Consider the following 18,697-nt stretch of genomic DNA (forward strand, 5'->3'; position numbering starts at 1 on the left):
CAGAACCTGTTCATAAAGCAGTGTAACGAAAGATTGTTTTAAGGTGTTTGTAGTTGAAGAGGCGTACAATTTTAGGTAAACAGTCTAATTGTTTTCAAAATAACCTGACCTAATTAATTCAGTCACGAGTATCGAATTCCCCTGTGCGCGGCCACATCATTTTGTTTTTCTCATCTTTAGCGGAACACTAGGTATCTTGAACTGTTTCATAGACATATACCCACAAGCTGAAGATATGCTAGTCCAACATGTCGTTGAATCATCACAGCCATGTGCTGTTCCCCTTTTTGAACGGCCAGGCACCATTCCAATGATACTGTCGTCTTTCACAACCTTCACAAGGTTTTTTAAAGTATGTCGTAGCGGTACAACACACTCGACTTGGTATATAACCTGATCGATGAAAGCGCTTTCCCTATTTTTCCTATATTTCGATCACATTTTAGACTTTCCCTTCAATTTGTTAAAATTAATTTTCTTCCAAGTGAAGAGTTTATTACAGCTGCATATAAAAGAACAAACTAGACGAAACCCAAAAGAAACAAACGTTGCAAGAGAGCCGTCTTCTTCGGGTGTCCGCATAGTTTCTCCAAAAACAGAGCCAGTTATGCCACCAAACAAAAGTTCGAACATCACCTCTGCACCACCGTTTACTTACGTCGCGATAACGTGTTCTCTGTTCCCAGCACGTTAATCGCAGCGCATATAGCATGCAGCGCATTGATTTACGCAGACACGTGTTTGACAACTGCTGCTTGCCTGTCCAGTGCTCCCTGCATAGCTGAATCCGCGAGTATCGGGAATGCCAATGAGTTTTGACGTGCGTACACACGTCAGTGGGATAAATGTGTCCGCTGCGTCTGTTCTGGAAATCGGTCGCTTCAGGTTATTATCAGCAGGGGTATCAGTGTTTGTGCCGCATGTAGCCGACCTGATGGCTTTGTGCCCGGGCTTCGAGCGATAAAGACATTGTTCCCGGGGAGGTGGCTGTTTCGAGAGCTCACTTCGACGAACTCCTACCCTGGGTAAGCCTCCATTTCAACTTTCCGCTTGCGGTGCAGCGTCGCGCTCACGGTACGCGCTAAATACAGAACCAGACGCATTCACTGCCGCTCTCCCTTGTACCAGTAACGTACGGTGCTGCGAAACTGTACATCGAAACAGTGGTGCCATCAAGTAGTCGAGGTCCAGACATTCGGCAAATGAGCAAAAACTAAGCCGGCCAAATTGAACTGAATCAAATCGGATAATGCAGAAATGGCCCTAACGTGGTACGCTATGCTCTCTTTCGACGCTTGAATGCAGAAGAACTGCACACATTTCGTTAATTAGCAACAATAGTTAGACAGTCCATATTAAATTAGTGAGTGTACCTGCCGCTCTTTAATAGACTAGAAAGCGGCGCGATTTGTTGGTGACTCATGTTCACGTCAGGGACGTGAATCACCAGCAAATTGCCTGCCCAGTATTGCATTCTTCTTACAACACCTTTGTTGCATACGTCTCTGCCCCATGTACGTGGTTTTTTTTTTTCTTTTTTTCATTGCGTGGACATAAATCTGCACCCCCTGAGTGCATGTATCTAGCCGGTGACGTTTCATATGCATGACACAATTTTTGCCCGGTGGAGAGAAATTTTTGGACGACGAAAGTGCGAGGAGGTACTGGGTCAAAGTTATACTGCGAATTTTGGCAAGCAGGGACAGCTGTATATAATTTCTAACTAAATTTAGTATTGCAGATGCGAAAGCTCGCTCACTTATGTTAGGCATGTATGTCTCAATGCATAAATGTGAAGAGATTGTTTCTGTCTACTATATAGGCATACTTCCTTAAACATTCTGTTAATAATCGCACCTATTGTTATTACAGCCCCACCAAAGGAAGCGCTGGCGTTTTGACAATGGGCATCTCCGTTATCGCCGGCGCATTACTTCTGGTTACCGTTGCCCACGCGTCGACGGCTCCCGTAGTAAGGACACAAAGTGGCGATGTGGAAGGCATCCAGCTCAATGTCTACGGCGAAAAGGTTAACGCGTTTCTAGGAATTCCCTACGCAGCGCCTCCAACGGGAGAACTGCGGTTTCGGAAGCCTCTGCCAAAAGCTGCGTGGTCTCGCAAACGCTTGGCGAAGAGCTTCGGCAAGCGCTGCGTTCAAGAACTCGCTTTGGAAACAACGCCCGACCTTTACGTCGGTAGGCCGGGTACGAGTGAAGACTGCCTACGCATCAACGTCTGGTCGCCCGTGAGCGACAACAGCACCAAGCCAGTCTTGGTATGGATCCACGGCGGCAACTTCAAGACAGGCTCCTCGGACAACCCAGCATTTGATGGTTCTGTCCTTGCCGCCACACAGAACGTGGTCGTCGTCTCGTTCAACTACCGACTCGGCTTCCTGGGATTTTTGAACGCTGTCCACAACAACGCGTCCGGTAACGCGGGGCTCTTCGACCAGGTGCTCGCACTGTCCTGGTTGCAGTCGAACATCGCCTCCTTCAACGGAAATGCGTCCCAAGTGACCCTCTTCGGCGAAGGTGCTGGCGCCGTGGCTATTCGGCTCCACATGATATCGCCACTGACCAGAGGTCTCTTCCACCGGGTTATCTTGCAAGGCGGGGCTGCTCACAAAGCGAAAGCAGTTGAGAGCACGAGCAGAAGTCTTCTGAAGGCAGACGCCCTCGCCGTAGAAGTAGGCTGCTCCAAGGGAAGCCACTCCATCGTCTCCCACCCGAACGACGTTGTCGACTGCCTCAAGAGCCGATCAACGCTAGAAATACTTCTGGCGCAAGTGGAACTGCGACATCATGGCATCGAGGCTGCCCTGCCCACGCATGGCACCGAGTTTCTTCCGCACAGTCCCGACCTCATTCACGACTTGAGGGGATTCACGAAAGCGGAGATCCTCATGGGCCACAACCGCGATGAAGGAAGGAAGCTGGTGTCGAGCGTCTTCGAGGGCCGCTTCGAAGAGCTCAAGCAGGCGAACAATATGACCAGGGAAGACGCCGAGGTGGCGCTGCACATTCTGCTAAGCGCTAAAGGATACCAGCGTCCCGTTGCCTCCGAAGTGGTCCAGCACTGCCTCAAGCACGCTGTGGCGTTTGACCCGAGGAGCCTGGCAGAGCTGGTGGAAAACTGCGCCGCCGATGTGGCCACCGGATGTGCTACGCTGGCGTTCGCCCGCAGACTGGCGAATGCCGGACTTTCCGTTCATTACTACCTGATCGACTATGCTGCGGATGAAGCGGACGGTTATTTCCACACCAGCGTCGACCACGCGGCAGAGACGGCCTTGGTGTTCGGACTTCCCATGAGGTACCCGGGCAAGTTTGTGGAGTCGGACCGATCCTTCAGCAAGATGATCATGAATGCATGGGCTACGTTTGCTAAACGAGGGTAAGTATATGTACAGAGTATTTTTGTAGATACGCTGTCACATCGTGACCTTTAGTGAGTTTTACCGTAATTGCTGATGTTTGTTATCATAATGTTAGAGGTATACCATTTAGAACTGTGATCAATATTCCTTTCAAACTAGACCATGCATGCTCGCTTGCGCTGACATATATGGCGAGTGCTACTCACGCAAAGAACACTCTCGAGTCCTCTAAATGCTGGGCGCAGCGGGAGAGTGTGGTGCGAACCTGCGCATATAGATTTAACCATGGGCTTCAAAACCCAGCGCTTTTTGTAAAACAAGATTGCGACCAAAAAAAAAGAAAAGAAACAGGCTTGAGCCCACTTTCACTTCCTGATGGGGTCAGGAAGGATCTCTTAAAATTTAATCGGTAAGTCTTCTCTGTCGAATATGTGTAAATCCTCAGAGTCATGCGTCAGCAATATTAAACCAATAAAACTTGTTTCTGGGCTAGTTAGTAACACATACTTGAACAAACAGGTAGCGCAAAAAAAAAGACCACAGAAGCGTTCGTGTTTGTGGTTTTTTCCACCTGCGGTCATCATTTTTTTTAGCTACCTTTTTATTCAAATATTAAACCATGGCACATAAATCGCTTGGGGTTATTACTGAGCCACTTGGAGAAAGAACCGTGACAAAAGTTCGTTTAATATTTTTATGGACAAACAGTGTACTCAGTGATATCGCAAGCTGTTCCAGTTTACCAGCCAAGACTAAAATCGAAACAAGTAGATGTTAACTAATGACACGCTTGAAACACTTACGAAATGCGGGACTAGCTACAAGATTTAAAATTAGTTGCAGTGAAGCCTCCTCTCGGATCTATATTTCGATTTTTCTTGTTCTAGGGGCGCCCAATAAGTTACTGGTGGTCTATTATTATTATTACTACCATTACTAATTAAAGATACCGTAAACCTGAAATATGCTCTTACTAGAGTGGGCAAAAAATATGGGGAACATGCACACTGCAGTACAATGAATGGATCATAATGAGCAGGATTAAACCATAAAGATACGAAGAAGGTGCACCTGTTATCGATGGAGATGCGCGCTGCGGTACATAATTCATCCGTCGCATCAAAAGCACTAGAAAGGCATACCACGTAGGGATACAATGAAATAAACACGCTAACCTAAAGCCACTGAAAAAACAGAGGCATCGTAGCAATTTTTTAATTTTGTTTTTCAAAAAAAAAAAACTACGTTTTTCGGGGAGATATTGAACGAGGTATCGTCCATGAATTCGCGAGGCAGACGGTTACACACTGCTATGGGTAGAGGGAAAAAAAAAAGAATTTGTATGCGCCGCATCGGTCTTGTGTCGGCCTGGTGCATGTTTCAGTTTTTGAACATCTTGAACGATGAAAGGGGGTCTTAATATATTCACTTTTATGAATTATGATCAGGACTTTATAAAGCAGACAAATAAATGTCATAAAAGCGACGCGTCGCTGACATGCAACTGTCAGCGACGCAACTGACATGCAACTGTCAGCGAATGTCATAAAAGCGATACGCGTTTGAGCACGTAGCGTGTCTAGAAAAAAATTAAACCAAGGGCCTTATTTTGAATTTTTCCTAGTTGTTTGCTGAATAACAATGTTGGTTCTAAATGATGCTGCCGTACTCAAGGATGGGTCTAATGAGGATGGCATGGGCTGTTAGCTTTACATGAGGAGGAGATGCTGACAGTTTTCTTCTGCGAATAAATGCAAGTTGTTAGAGGGCTTTTGCACATTTGTTAGCTACATAAATGTCCCAGCTTAGTTTATGGGTAAATATGGAGCCTAAATATTTCTATCTACCATCATTATGTTAGACCCTTATGAACTCTAAGAAAAATGGAGATACCTTTTTGTGTGTAATTCTGATGCACGAAGTTTTGTTGACAATAATTTCCATTTCCTACGATTCGCACCATCTGACAATTTTATTCAGAGAATAGTTTAGTTGGACTTTGTCCTCCCATGTACTATCGGGGACAAAAGTTTGCGGGACAAAAGTTTACGGGACAAAAGTTTCCGGGACAAATACTCCACAATATACTCCATTACCTGTACAAGAGTGCGTTTGTATCCGCTATGCAGCCTGGCCAATCCCCCGCCGTGGGTATGTGCCATTAAGCCTGAGGACATCATCATCATCATCATCATCATCATCATACAATATCAGGCGACTGAGTATAGCGAGATAGAGCTACACTAAAAATTTTTCCAAGAACTCGCGTCCTGCAAACTTTTGTCCCCAATAGTTGGTTTGGTTTCGTGGGGTTTAACGTCCCAAAGCGACTAAGGCTATGAGAGACGCCGTAGTGAAGGGCTCCGGAAATTTCGACCACCTGGGGTTCTTTAACGTGCACTGACATCGCACAGTACACGGGCCTCTAGAATTTATCCTCCAAAGAAATTCTAGCCGCCGCGACCGGGATCGAACCCGCGTCTTTTGGGTCAAGAGCCGAGCACCAAAGCCACTGAGCCACCGCGGCGGCTGTCCCCAATAGTACGTACTGAAATGTACAGCGCGCAGTCATCAGCGAAGAGCCTTACTAATACTCCTGCTTCTGTACAGGTATTAATATCATTAATACCTATATATGAGGAAGAGAATCGATCTCAATACAGATCACTGTGGCACCCCGGGTGCAACGTTTAGTGGTTTTGATTTCGCACCGTTTGCTTCTATGCATTGCGTACGACCTGTAAGATAATTAAGAGGCTATTCATTTTACTGCTTTAGACTTAATGCCAATGGCCCAGAGTTTTAATCATGATCAAATGCTTTTTCTAAAATCAACCAGTATGGCGTCTCCTTGAAGTTGAGAATCGACCACTTGCAACAAAATCGTTTGTTGTTTACAGTAGCCGGGTAATTGTAAACAGTCCTTTTCTGAAGCCTTGTTGTCTGATGTATAATAAGCTGCTTTTTTCCAAATATGTCGTGATGGATTTTTTTATGTGCACCATAAGCTTCAAGCAGCTAGTTAATATACATGTCTGCAGAGAGTCCGCTGCCTTCTTGTGGACTGGAATCACTATTGCACATAGCCATTCGGAAGGCAGGGGACTGTTTCAGGAGAAAGCGTGAAAATTTTGAGCAAAAACGGGGCCAATTGCTGCGCGTATCGCTTAAGAAATACTGTAAATGTGTAAAGCGGTATTACTGTAAATTTTGTAATCTCTGTGACTAGTAGTTCTACAAAAAGAAAGGCGACAAGCAGCCTGCAAACAATTAGAAAAGTAGGGGCAGGTTGTTGCCACTAATTAGCGGAAGAATTCAGTGTCTGATCATCGAGAAATAAGCAGATATATGTGCAATTCCGTTGTCCAAGAGCAGTCTAACTATGTGACAGAAAAGTTAATTAACTCGGCATTATTTTTCTTCCCTCCTTTCAGAACGCCTCTCGCCTTCGAGGGAACCTTGTGGCCTCGCTTCACCGAATCCCGGCCGATGTACCTGGATATCAACGAGGCCTCGGCGCATTTGAGAGAAGCTGACAACTCACTCTGCAGCCTCCTAAAGAAATAGCTGTTCACAGAGTGGCCGAGCAAATGGGCACTTTTTTTTTTTTTTGATACCAGTGATTTCAATTTTTCTTTTATAAGTTTTGCAACGTCGTTTTCGGACCCCTGTGATCAGCCATTTACCGAACATCGAAACCGTGAACATCCACAAGGTACAGCCTTTGTCAAAAGTTTGGAGCCCAGGGGGTCTGCTTCTGGGCCACATTGCTTTGCTCGTAATGCGTCCTCAGCGTCCCAAATCTCCTGAAGGCAAGAAAATTTTTGGTCCTGCTCCCTCCGATGCGTAGGACTTCCATTAGTGCTACAGGAGCGCCACAATAGTGTTTAGAAGCAAACCCCCTGGGCTCTAAACTTTTGACAAAGGCTGTACCTTAGTGACGGAAGAAAAAATTGTTCTTGCTTTCCCCATATTTTCTACAAAAACAGAGACCTGACCAGCGCCATTGTCTCAGTGTTGGTACATTGCAGTTAAATGTTCGTACAGTCATCCGCATGACCTGCAAAGCGACGCCGATAGTTTACAGTTTACAGCACTTGAATGCGCCGTGATACGCACGGCATCTTTTCGACTGGTGGCTATGTAGATGCATAACTCAAAGCCACCACAGGCCTCCCGTGCACATTTTCGTGACGGAGGCTCTAACCACATCCTCCATGTCAACCACGTACTCAGTCATACTGGGTGCAACTGTTTCGGTTCCTGATTGGTCGCCGCCTGTGCACTGGCCATTCTCGGTAGCGAAATTAAGACTGTAGCCAAGGCGCATGCCAATTTGAAAGAACTTAGGAATGAGCGAATGGGCAGCTTTGCGAATATTGATCAGTCAGTGTGCAGCGGTACCCCACAATTAAGCCTCATCTGAACCGGTTTGCCTTCTGAATGTCTCGATGATCCACATTCAATCTAACAGCAGACGACAGTTGGAACTGTTACTTTTTCGCGCGATTTTTTTTTCTGCTGGTCAGATAGGTCGCTTTCGAAAAAAGCACCAAGGTCAAAGCTCAACCGCTCAACCACGCAGGGAGCATGTGCTGGCAATCTGTAACCATGCAGTAGGCTGTAAAATAAACCTCGTCGGGACTCTTTTGGCTAGACGCATCATATTATAATACTTTTAGTGTCTCTACACACGAAACATCGAACTTTACTGTCAATCAGTGACATATAATTTGTTAGCGTAAGGAACAAGACATGGAACGAGCACAATTTTTTCTAACTGTAGCGAGCCGCTGGACAGTACGCTGCGCAAGCAGGTTTAACGAGCAGGGATGACGGCGTCAGCACAGACGGTTCACAGTGGTTAGTGAGCGTGCTTTTTTCCGCTGCACACCTTGCACGTTCGGCTGTCATGGCCGCACTTGCAGAGCGACGAACCGCGCGGATCGTCTTCGTTCTTGTTTCCGCTCGTCGTCCGGCTCTTGCCGGTAGACTTGGTCGGGCTCGCCGTGCCAGACTTGTTGGGTGACTGCACGCTCGAAGTTGACGTCTTTGTGGTGGATGAGGACGTCGCACACTCTTCTTCCTCCTGCTCGTGCGGCATGATGTCAAGTAAGATTATGTTGGTCGTAACAGCCCCCTGAGCAGCGCCGGGATCCTGATAAACTGGCCCTCCCACCATGTTCGCATTGTTTATCGGAAGCAAGGTGCGGCTGCTACAACACACGACCAAGCCGGCCTGCTTGTCGGCAAGCGCTTGCATCATGGCCCCTTGCTCCTGGTATCCGGCTTGCCCGAAACGCTGCCCGTACTGCTGCTGCTGCTGCCCGTATCCTTGTGGAGGAAGTTCCGGTTGGTAGGCCATGCGAGCGCCGGCGTTGAGAAAGGCGTTGTTTGAAGGATACCTTATGTACTCTCGGACCGTCGGAGCCTTGCAGTCCTTGCAAGTGGTTATCTTGTGCCGACTATAGCACGACTTGCATACCAAGTACGTCTTGCGTAAGCGGCACTTATCGCAGCGAATTTCCACTTGCATGAAGCCGGGCTTAGCATCAGCATTCTTGTTTTTCGTAGAGCTACTGGCGGTGCTGCTGACGCTGCTGCTGCTGCTGGTGGTGGTGGTATCCTTGGCACGCTTCTTGCTGCTACTGCTGCTGCCTTTGCTTGCTTTGTCCTTCGTACTGCTGCTCTTGCTAGCCTTCTTGTCTCTGCTGCTACCAGTGCTGCTGCTTGTCCTGTTCCCTGTCGCCTTCGTGCTGGAGCTCTTGCTCTTGGAGGTGGCGCAAGACGACGTGGTCGTGGACTTCTGATCGTGCCCGCACATGCACTGGAAGACGATCGAGTCGACCTTCTTAGGCTCGGCGCCGTAGCACTGGGTGACCTGCACCTGCTGAATCTGTGGCGGCTGGGTCTGCGGAGGCTGAAACTGTGGCGGCTGCATCTGCGGAGGTTGGTTGTACATACCTGCACGGGAAGGCTGAGCCATGGGCTGTGCATCGTACCGGGCCACTGGTGGCAGTGCCTCGTAACTTGCCGCTTGCATCATGCCAAACGTCCGTCCGTAAGCAGAAATTTGTTGCTGTTGGTACTGATCGAAGCGGTTAACAGGCTGAAGCGGCTGGGAGGCGGCACCCTGGGACATCGGGTAGTTTTGTCCGTACGGAGGCTGGTACGGTCCCGCGGCGTAAGGCGACATGCCGTCCAAACCCTGCTCGGCCGACACCCCTTGGTCTTCGACCAGCTTGCCCCTAGGATTGACACGCATGCCTTCGGGCAGGTCAACATCCATGTTGTATGTGTACTGACGCTTTGTGACCGTCTCGGTGGCAACGACCTGCATGCCCAGCCTGTCGCTGGGCAGCTGACGTCCAGTTCCTGTCCCCGCTATGGGTTTCCTGATCACCTCAACTTCGTACATCGGGCAGTCACAGGGCTCTTTTTCACGCTCGTGGCGCTTATGAGCCTTGTGGCGTTTGTGTTTATCGCTGTCGGATTTCTGCGTGGTCGTCTCTGGGGGCGATGCAGCCTCTTCGTTCTCGTTCTCGTCGTCCTTGACGCTGCCCTTGTCGCTTCTCCTGGACCCCTGGGACGCTTTCCTGGCCACCCCTCCCGCGACCGGCTCGTCAGCTCTGCGAATGATGTCGCCGGTGGAGACGTTCTTTCGGGAGCAGGAACTGGCACCCCCGACCTCAATAGTGGCACTGTAATTCCGAGTTCTCATCGACGTATTGCTCGTAGCTACCCTGGACAATGATATGCAGAGTGCACAAAAGGCAAGTTTCCTCAAAAGATGCACTTACAGTACTGACATGAGTTTGATGGTTTTTTTATATTTATATTTATGAGTGCCTGAACAGGAACAGCACGAAGAAGGTGCGCATTAAGTGAATGCGTACTGATATTCGAAACTACTTTCTTTCTGAAATACGGTAGTTCTAGAACAGAGAGGGGGAATCACAGAGGGCATAAACTATCATAATGCTCCACCTGTTCTCTTCTTTCGCGGTTCAGACATGAACCAGTACAACCAAGATATAGGTCATAGTTTTACAGTCTCATTCTGTTTATCATGTTTTACGCTTAAGTACTGCACAGAAATTAAGTTAGTTTCGTCCTGCTATTTTCCAAATCGAAGCAACTCAGTGGACACAGTGTTAAAGCATATATTTATGTCATACGCCAGCTTTTGTCGCATGTATTTAGAAAAACCTAAAGCTTCGCAGAGCAAACCTTCTAGTCCAATAAAAAGATAGCCCATCCTACACTAGATCATCAGTGCAGCGAGGTCCAAATTGACGACCCATACAACTCAACGAAGCGGAAAACGGCCCTCAAGGTGGGCCGTTCATTCAATCGCGTCGTCCTATTGTCATGACGTCTCAGTTAACTGCTTTGCACCTGCTGGTGTGGTGTTGCGAGTGGCTGGCAGGTGTAAGGCGGTCGACCGCGACGTCATGGTAGTAGGCCGACGCCGTTGGATAGAAGGCCACCGCTGAGGGTGATTTGCCGCTGCGTTCTTCAGTTAGAGCCGACCGATCGCGGGCAAGAGCCCCGGCGAAGATGAAGGTGCTTTGCTTTTCGGTTAACTTGCAGCCAATTTTTTTCTGAGCCGAAGTTACCCCCACCGGAGACAGCGTATGTCTCCGGTTAAGTTAACTTTTCTACGGCTATTCCCTTTAACTGCCGTTTATGAACTATGATTTTCAAATTATGACTTATTGCTTGTCTGGATCAACGTGCGTTAGACTTCAGATTTCTTATACATGCCCTTGTTTTAAAACATGTTCTTGCAAGCTTGTCGAGTCTTGCTTGAAGAAATACTTACCCGCTTTGCCCTTCCAAGCCCTAGAAATCACGGAAAGACAGCACATCAGTCGCGCTTTCACTACAACTGAGCTGTTAAACACTTGGTCCAAATCAAAGCGCCAAAACCAAGCATTTATTAGCGATATATTTCAAACCTAGCTCAAACAGCGATGCTTATTAAACTTGACATAGCACTGTACTCTGCTCAAGGTGGCATCACCATTCTCACTCGAGTAATATCACAGCTGCGCTCGCGCATGCGCGGACCAGCGTGAGGGAACTGACTGTAGGCCTGAAGTCCCTAGATATGCATGCAGACCAACCTCTTCGCTCGCTGTAGACGTCCGCGCCATGGGCCGCGCAGAGGCGCGCACTAAAACATACCATCAAAACTTTAAGAACCAACTCGGAGAGCTGAAGGCTGGCAGCGTGACGTCGCGCGCTCTCCTGAGTTTTTCTTCATGGCCCCCTACCACCGCAACACGTCAGTATCAGCGGATGTTGCGTTTGCACTGAACTGCCTGCGCTGCGCTGCTTCGGTTTCGGCTGGAAAGTGCACCGGAACTTCTAGCGCTGCAGGGTTTAGAAAACGATTTTTTCGCCGTTTCAAATGTCTGACAAGGCATCGTATCGTCCGTGGCTAAGTCGTAATTGTCTTTGTATTCTTATTATTAATTATTAAGTTTTAGTTAATTAACTAGCAAATTACTGTGATTTTCAAAATAAGTGACATTCGCCGCGGCTGAAAGGTTTTTACGAAAAATTCTATCTCGAACGCCCTGTTTCTATGAATTTTTTTATGTGGTCTCTAAAACACCGGCTATGATCCGTCGAAAATAGTTTACGTTCGCTGTTCAGAAATGGCATGTTAGTTTCTTTAGTGTTAAATTAGATGGCCCTTAGGAGCACTTAACGTGTTTTGAATGCGAAAACATTATTTTTTATTTCCTCTTAATTTTCCATTCATTTTTAATTTTCTTCCCTTTTCTAATGACACACCTACTCATTAGCATACAGTCGTAAGAAAACGCACACACTAGGTTCACCTTTATTCGCCAACAAGCAACGCAGTTTTGTGGCCTGTGGGTGGCGTACTCGGCTCGCAGTCTGAATGTACTGGTACTGGGTAAAATTCCCCGCATCTTTGGAAGGAATTTTATTTTCTTTGATACCATGACGATGCCATCGTCAATGGGCTTGTGCAGGGCATGTAATGCGAAGGCAAGATAACCGCTGCTCTTTAAGGGTAACGGAGTGGATTCCAAGAGAAAGCAAGCGTAGCAGGGGGCGGCAGTGAGTTAGGTGGGCGGTTAAGATTAAGTAGTTTGCGGGCACACGGCGGCCGTAACTAGCAAAGGACATGGTTAATCGGAGAGACATGGGAGAGGCCATTGCCCTGCGGTAGGCGTAGTCAGGATCATGATGATGATGATGCTGATCAACGCCGATGCCGGATTTCATTGCCGATGAACCATGCAATGCTTTCATTTGCACACGTCCGCATACAGACGAGTCCGGCAAAGCCCCTAATAAAATCTAGTTCAGTAATATTTGTAAAAAAATATATATCGAGCAGTGTTTTCTTCTTCTACAGCAAGAAAACTAAATGCTGCTGCATCTCAGCCACTGTGGGCAGAATGTTTTGGTACAGGGCCATTTAGGTAACACCTCGAGCATCAAAAATTCGCAGGGAAACCGAGTTGCACTATGTGTTGGCAACGCGATACCGGATGTGACGTCACTTTTGGTTTGTGATGCCATTTTCCTGTAGCAAATGGGCGAATTTTACGACCGACGATGTGCTTTGACCACACGGGTCTAAATGAGAAAAAAAATTCAGGGGGCACTTTGGCGCTCTAAATTGCTCCAAGGCGAAAACCTTTCCTGGCGCACTGTTTGCACTGACTGCGAGGTCACCCACGGACGCCTTACGCCCCCTGTCGGTGCGGACGACAACTATTTTATTAGTTGTCGTCTGCTCCGAAAGGGGACGTCAGGCAACCGTGAGTGACCCAAGGAGGTTAAATAACCTCCTTGGAGTGACCTCATTACTGCGAATCCGCACACTCTAACGTCATAACCATTTCGACCTCTGCTGACAGCCTTCTGTCGACAAGGATGAGGCATTAAAGGCGTTCGCCTTAAAAGAGAGGGCAGCAGTGACATTACCGGCGGCGGGACCGAGAACTCCGGCGCCAGCTCGCCTTCGGAAGGCGGCATGTTCTGCACGCGCTGCTGGGGTTGGTGCTGCGCATCCTTGCTGGGGCGCTTGGGCTGCGGCGAGGCCGGCTTCGCCTTCGGAAGCTCGGCTGTGTCGTCATCGCAGTTGCAAAGCCACGCCATGCCGGTCCTGCCACCGCAGACTCAAGAGCGTCGGCACGCTGCTGCGAAGTCGAGTACACAGCGCACAGTTAGCATGAATGCGATCGCTTTCCGTTTCAGACGAATACGACCAATCAACTATTCAAGGTGTGACTGTCGTTTGCTGTGCAATAAAAATGGTAGTGCAGGATACAGGAGTCAAATGGTTAGCTAAGCTGAAGTATGTCATTCACCCTTCTCGCAAAAATAAACTGCATCAGAGCACTATAATCAGATTTGGTTAAGCTCGTTATAACCTTGAAATTGCGTCAGTTTGCATAGTCCGGGACGCCTGGACCGCAGAGCACATCGAGCACACCACGGGATTATCACCGCCAGACGGAGTTGTACAGTCATGGACAGAAGTTTGCGGGATGCAGATTTGTGGGAAAAAAATATCTGCGTTGCCTCGCCAGCCACTCAGATGGTGTTGTTCTACCGGATGCAACACGCATGTCTCCTTAAACTTCTGTGCTTTTCATTGACTTGTTATGCCTAACTGCTCTGCAACAAATTTTTTTCGGTGAATCCGCATCCCGCAAGTTTTTGTCCATTGAGCACACCGCGGGCTGTCATCGCCAGACGGCGTTGTGGTGTAATGGGAGCGGGGATAATGGAATGTGAAAAAGCGAGCACAGAATCTCCAAGCAAAGCTCAACAAGACTATTAGATCATGGGGCAGGCGGTTTCGTGAAACCATGTTGCACAGAATCCGGAATTTCGAATAAAGCGGTGATGTGGGAGGCAAAGGCTGGCATCAAACTCTCCGGGAACAAGCTCATGCTGATCGGCAGTGACATCCGGATTAGTTTCTTGGTGTACAGTATATATTGTGTGAGAAAAGGCGGTCACACGTTCGTCTAATAGCAAGAGTCGAATAGCTAATTGAATATGTTGCTGGTAGGAGGCGAGTACGACATTTTATTATTCTAGGAGATGCCTTTCACTGCTAGAAAATCCACTTGGTGAAACGTACTCTACAGAAAATTGTAAATACGCTTGTATTGCGCCCACAAATTGTTATTTATTCTTTCAGAATAAAGCATCAATGGGAGGTTCAGAAGCAACATTAAAGCGTGAGTTTTCAATGAAATAGGGAGAGGAGGGAAAACACAAATACGGCAAATCAAAGACGTCGGCACAAGACCACTCGAGCTTTGGGATACATATGGAAAATATTTCCACCACATGGAGGAGGAAATAAGCTTGAAAATAACTCTATCGCGTCGTGATGTAAGAAAAAAACGACATCACCCCAGCTTTTTTTTTGCGTTAATTTACTTAGCGCTGGTCAAACGAAACCATCACTTTTGTCTACAATTTCTCTAAGTCCAATTGTCTACTGCTTTCATTAGCCCATATTTGTCTTTCAAGCTGAGAACTGAGAAGTGCTGTTTTTTATGGTGTTTTTTTACCCATATGTTGCACATAAAAATATCGCCACCTGCTATTGCAAAGTACAGGGGCTGGACGTGAATCCTGGTTTACACGCTGTCCCGTGATAGGTCAATAGATATCCACTATGTTCGGGCCATTACGCGCTCATCTCGACTACAGATCGGAACTGGGCCACACAAAGCTCGCTTGGAGCGTCAAGGGCCACATTTGTGTCAACGCTTGAGAACTCTTACAAATGCCGCTCGCGCACTTCGAAATCACTGCTATCTTCAGAGCAGTACCTAGCTGTCAGGAACAAAATAACCCTGCCACTCACGTTACTGCTGCATATTTGAGGTTGGTGCAGAACTGACCCACGACATTACTGCAGCTCTCACCTTGACTTCAGAGTAGGACCTGGCACGCACCCGATGTTCGTCAATTTCGCGAGCTGCCGGGTGGCAGCACACCCATCACTTGGAAATTTTGGCGGCCTGCTTGGCCCGATAGTAGGGCGTAGGTCGGGTGCTGGATCAGCCGTATCGGCTCCCGCGAGAGAGCACTTTTGTTTCTTCTTTCCCCAGAAACAAGTGCCACTCTCTTGAATAAGTATTTATGCGAATCAACGCAAAATGCTTCTAGAAAGAGCTTTATGCGTTGCAGCTATCTGCGACGTTGCTAGTGTCCTCTTGTAATTAAAGTGAAAACCAAATCCTGCACATCTCCAGGCAAAAAAAAAAAAAAATTGCGTCCAACTGGGCTTTCCAACTGCAACATCCAAATGGTTCGCGTATTTGGAACTAAGTGACTTCAATTGGGACCAATTGGACATTCGTGTTGGAAACAATTGCTTCCAATTGTCTCAGCTGGAGCTTTCAATTGGTTCCAAATGCACAATTGGAACCAATCGGACATTCCAAATGGTTCCATTTAGAATGTCAAATTGAAACCATCATCATCATCATCAGCCTGACTACGCCCACTGCAGGGCAAAGGCCTCTCCCATGTCTCTCCAATTTTTTTTTTTCGAGAAGTGCGCCATGAGGCATAAGTTGAGAAAGGGCGAGTGGAATGTAACCCTGTCCTTTGACAACACTGGCCCCCGTATCCCCGCAAACGTCACCTAACTTTCTGCCGCACCCTTTTACGCTTGCCTTCAAACGCAAACTGGATCCGATTGGAAACCCCAACTCGACCCAAAGTTTTTTGTTGTTTTTTTTCTTTTCACTATCGCGGTTAAGATGGGTGGCTTACTTACGCCGTATTCCGTGTTACCTGTAGCGAGCTTGAAGCGTGTTATAAACTCGCAATGACGGTTTACTTACGTCACGAACGCCACGTATGCAATTAACGCACAAAAAGGTATACATTGAACACTGCACACATCTCGTATGTTGCCGTGATTGCGGTTCACTTGGACCACATCGGGAACCAGCGAGCGCTGCAGAAGAATGGCTGTAACAACGAAACGATTCATCAAACTATGGCAATAATAAGATATATGACTTTAATTGCCTGAGAACCCAACTTTATAGCATGGCAGTTTTAAAAATGCATGCATTTTCAATTTACAAAGCTTTACTCTCATGTTCGTTAAATTTACTGTTACGCACAAATCAAATTATGCATTTCAGTATTCTACTGTGGAAGTTTTCATATTCAAATGGTATGTTGCGCACTATGAGTAGCGACGATGTGCGCAATTCCTCTGTAGCGAAACCGAAACAAAGTTACGAGTTTCTGTTCAGTCGAATCTCCGCATCATCCAGCAACAATGGCACATCAGTTTTCGCACCCGCATTCGCTCGCTCACTTCGTTATTTACACAGCTGAGATTACGTGTGATTCCTCCCTGTGCAAATGCTTTTAGCCAGCTCACCTTAGCCATCATGATAGCAGCAGCGGCATTATTACCGTTGCTTATCCAATCCGCGTTAGCATATTTTAATTTGGAGGAGCTCAGAAGTTTTAATTATGAGGTTGATATAGTGAGCACACCAGTGAAGATCGGGGACGTGAGTGCTTGTTTCGCTTCCATATCCTGACGTGCAGAGAAGTTGACGCCTTGCAAAGTGTTATTGAGGAGTGTGTACGCAAAGATCTTGACCCCCTTTTTTTGTCCCCCTTTTTAGCTTTGATCACCAGCCTGCAAGCTGACCGCAGGCATGCGTTGTAATATGCTGTTTTGTCCCGTGGAACTTTTAGACATGATGATTGCAATTGATTCCCTGAAAGAGTGGCCATCGTTAGATTTCTTACGTGGGAGGAAGGTTTGCATGATTGTAAACTTAGTGCATAGTTGAGCTGGGCACTTGAAGGAACCATTCTTCGCGCATGCTTAACGCAAGATATTTTAGGCGGTACTGCCCCTTTTCTAGGGTTGTACACATGTGCCGCCACTGCTGGTAGAGGTTAAGGTGCGTCAGCAAAATGACATCCACATTAGGACACGTTGCATGCGAAGTGGTGAATCGTCGCTCTTTAAATGTTATCCTCACTTTTTAATGCACAGAGAACTGCGGCATTCTTCTGAGCGCCTTTTGCTTATTAATAAACGAAAGTGTTATGGCTTCTCATTCATTGGCGTTTGTTTTCTCTAGGATGTCGGACAGTCAGTAATGCTGATGACGACGAAATTCGGACAAGAGTATCAATGCTCTCTGCCAGAGAACTCCTATCCGACAGAACATGCGGAATCCGATGAGACTGAGGAAGAGGCCCCTAACGTATTAAAGTTGTTGGAGCCGCTGAGAAGTCTGCCTTGTTTGACTAAGGTATGACATTGTGGTCACGTCTTGTGGGATGTAATGACTGTTGTTATAATTAGACTGCTCCAGTTTGTGGAAAGCACTTCATTTGCTCCTCTTGAGCCTCAGGATTTGTTAATTTTCCTGTAATTAATGCTCTTGCCCTAGGCAAGATGAGATTGCTACCTATAGGCTCAAAGTGAATGGCACTTAACTTTTTTCATGCGGTGTTAAGAACCTGCTTAAGTCATTTCTCATGTATTCATGAATGTGGAAAATCATTTAAAAATTAACAGCCGGTATTGCATTTATCTCGTGGTTTGGTCTGTAAAGTTCTATAGTGAGCATTGCGATCTTGCTCTACATATTGAGGAATTTAGCCTTAATGTTGATACCTTGACTGCATTTGGGGGCTGCCTTTTTTTAGGTGGCCAGGCAGAACTTGATATTACAATATATATGGCAAATCGTCTGTGACATAGCATTTAACTGTTAACTTCATTAGTGTCCTCTAATGAAAGATTCAAAACACTAAGGATCAAAACATTGCAGTGCATGACCATATGTGCACTCACAGTGATAAGTTTACGGAACACGAAATTGCCAAAGAGTTTCATTTACTTTGCATGCAGAGTGCCCTGTTAGAGATTTAATAGTCTACGCGTCAATAGCACTCTCAGAATTTGGCAGCATATGTCTCTTCCTGGTTGCACTCAACAATGGCATAGAAGTCATGTTTGTTTGCAAATATTACGTTCCAAAAACATTTGACGACAGGTGTATCAGGTGTCTCATATAAAAATCAGGATTGTTAGTGGTTGCATGTTAAGTAATGTCTCGTTTCCACTTCTTTCAGACAAGGAACTGGTGGACTTATGAAATCTGTTATGGAAAGTCAATCAAGCAGTTCCATGTTGAAAGTAAGAACTTTGACTTTTTTTTTTTTCTTACATGGAGTTGATCAAGTTTATAAACATCTATAACATTTATCATTTATAAACATTTTTGTGTCTTGGCCACTGATCAG

General features: G+C 46.8%; 3 protein-coding genes across 5 annotated transcripts in view; 2 read left to right on the forward strand and 1 right to left on the reverse strand.

The window, feature by feature from the left end:
- Positions 1-881: 881 nt before the first annotated feature.
- Positions 882-8,037, forward strand: LOC149339588 (cholinesterase-like). Its single transcript, XM_089548295.1, has 3 exons — positions 882-1,025; positions 1,873-3,396; positions 6,814-8,037. The coding sequence occupies exons 2-3, from the start codon at positions 1,904-1,906 to the stop codon at positions 6,944-6,946; spliced, it is 1,626 nt and encodes a 541-aa protein (XP_089404421.1). The 5' UTR covers positions 882-1,025; positions 1,873-1,903; the 3' UTR covers positions 6,947-8,037.
- LOC149339589 (uncharacterized) overlaps positions 7,002-18,697 on the forward strand; it is a 35,666-nt gene continuing 23,970 nt past the window's right edge. For 2 of the 3 annotated variants that reach the window (XM_089548292.1, XM_089548293.1), the window contains exons 1-3: positions 16,705-16,938; positions 17,524-17,697; positions 18,527-18,590. In XM_089548292.1, the coding sequence (XP_089404418.1) occupies positions 16,813-16,938; positions 17,524-17,697; positions 18,527-18,590 (364 nt within the window). In that variant the 5' untranslated portion in view covers positions 16,705-16,812. Of the gene's footprint in view, positions 7,095-16,704; positions 16,939-17,523; positions 17,698-18,526; positions 18,591-18,697 lie in introns of those variants that run through there. The other variant, XM_089548294.1, reaches the window with a different exon arrangement.
- On the reverse strand, positions 8,220-13,563 carry LOC149339590 (uncharacterized). Its single transcript, XM_089548299.1, has 3 exons — positions 13,355-13,563; positions 11,205-11,224; positions 8,220-10,122 (listed from the first exon to the last, which is right to left on the reverse strand). The coding sequence occupies exons 1-3, from the start codon at positions 13,526-13,528 to the stop codon at positions 8,244-8,246; spliced, it is 2,073 nt and encodes a 690-aa protein (XP_089404425.1). The 5' UTR covers positions 13,529-13,563; the 3' UTR covers positions 8,220-8,243.

Source organism: Amblyomma mixtum, chromosome 6 (genome assembly GCF_055824585.1).
Source record: "Amblyomma mixtum isolate Tamu chromosome 6, ASM5582458v1, whole genome shotgun sequence".
Lineage (NCBI taxonomy): Eukaryota > Metazoa > Arthropoda > Arachnida > Ixodida > Ixodidae > Amblyomma > Amblyomma mixtum.

Coding starts and splice junctions, on each gene's coding strand:
- LOC149339588 (XM_089548295.1), top strand. CDS start 1,904: ATGGGCATCTCCGTTATCGCCGGCGCATTACTTCTGGTTACCGTTGCC. Junction 3,397..6,813: donor GCTACGTTTGCTAAACGAGG/GTAAGTATATGT, acceptor CCCTCCTTTCAG/AACGCCTCTCGCCTTCGAGG.
- LOC149339590 (XM_089548299.1), bottom strand. CDS start 13,528: ATGGCGTGGCTTTGCAACTGCGATGACGACACAGCCGAGCTTCCGAAG. Junction 11,225..13,354: donor AGTTCTCGGTCCCGCCGCCG/GTAATGTCACTG, acceptor CGTGATTTCTAG/GGCTTGGAAGGGCAAAGCGG. Junction 10,123..11,204: donor GGCTTGGAAGGGCAAAGCGG/GTAAGTATTTCT, acceptor ATCATTGTCCAG/GGTAGCTACGAGCAATACGT.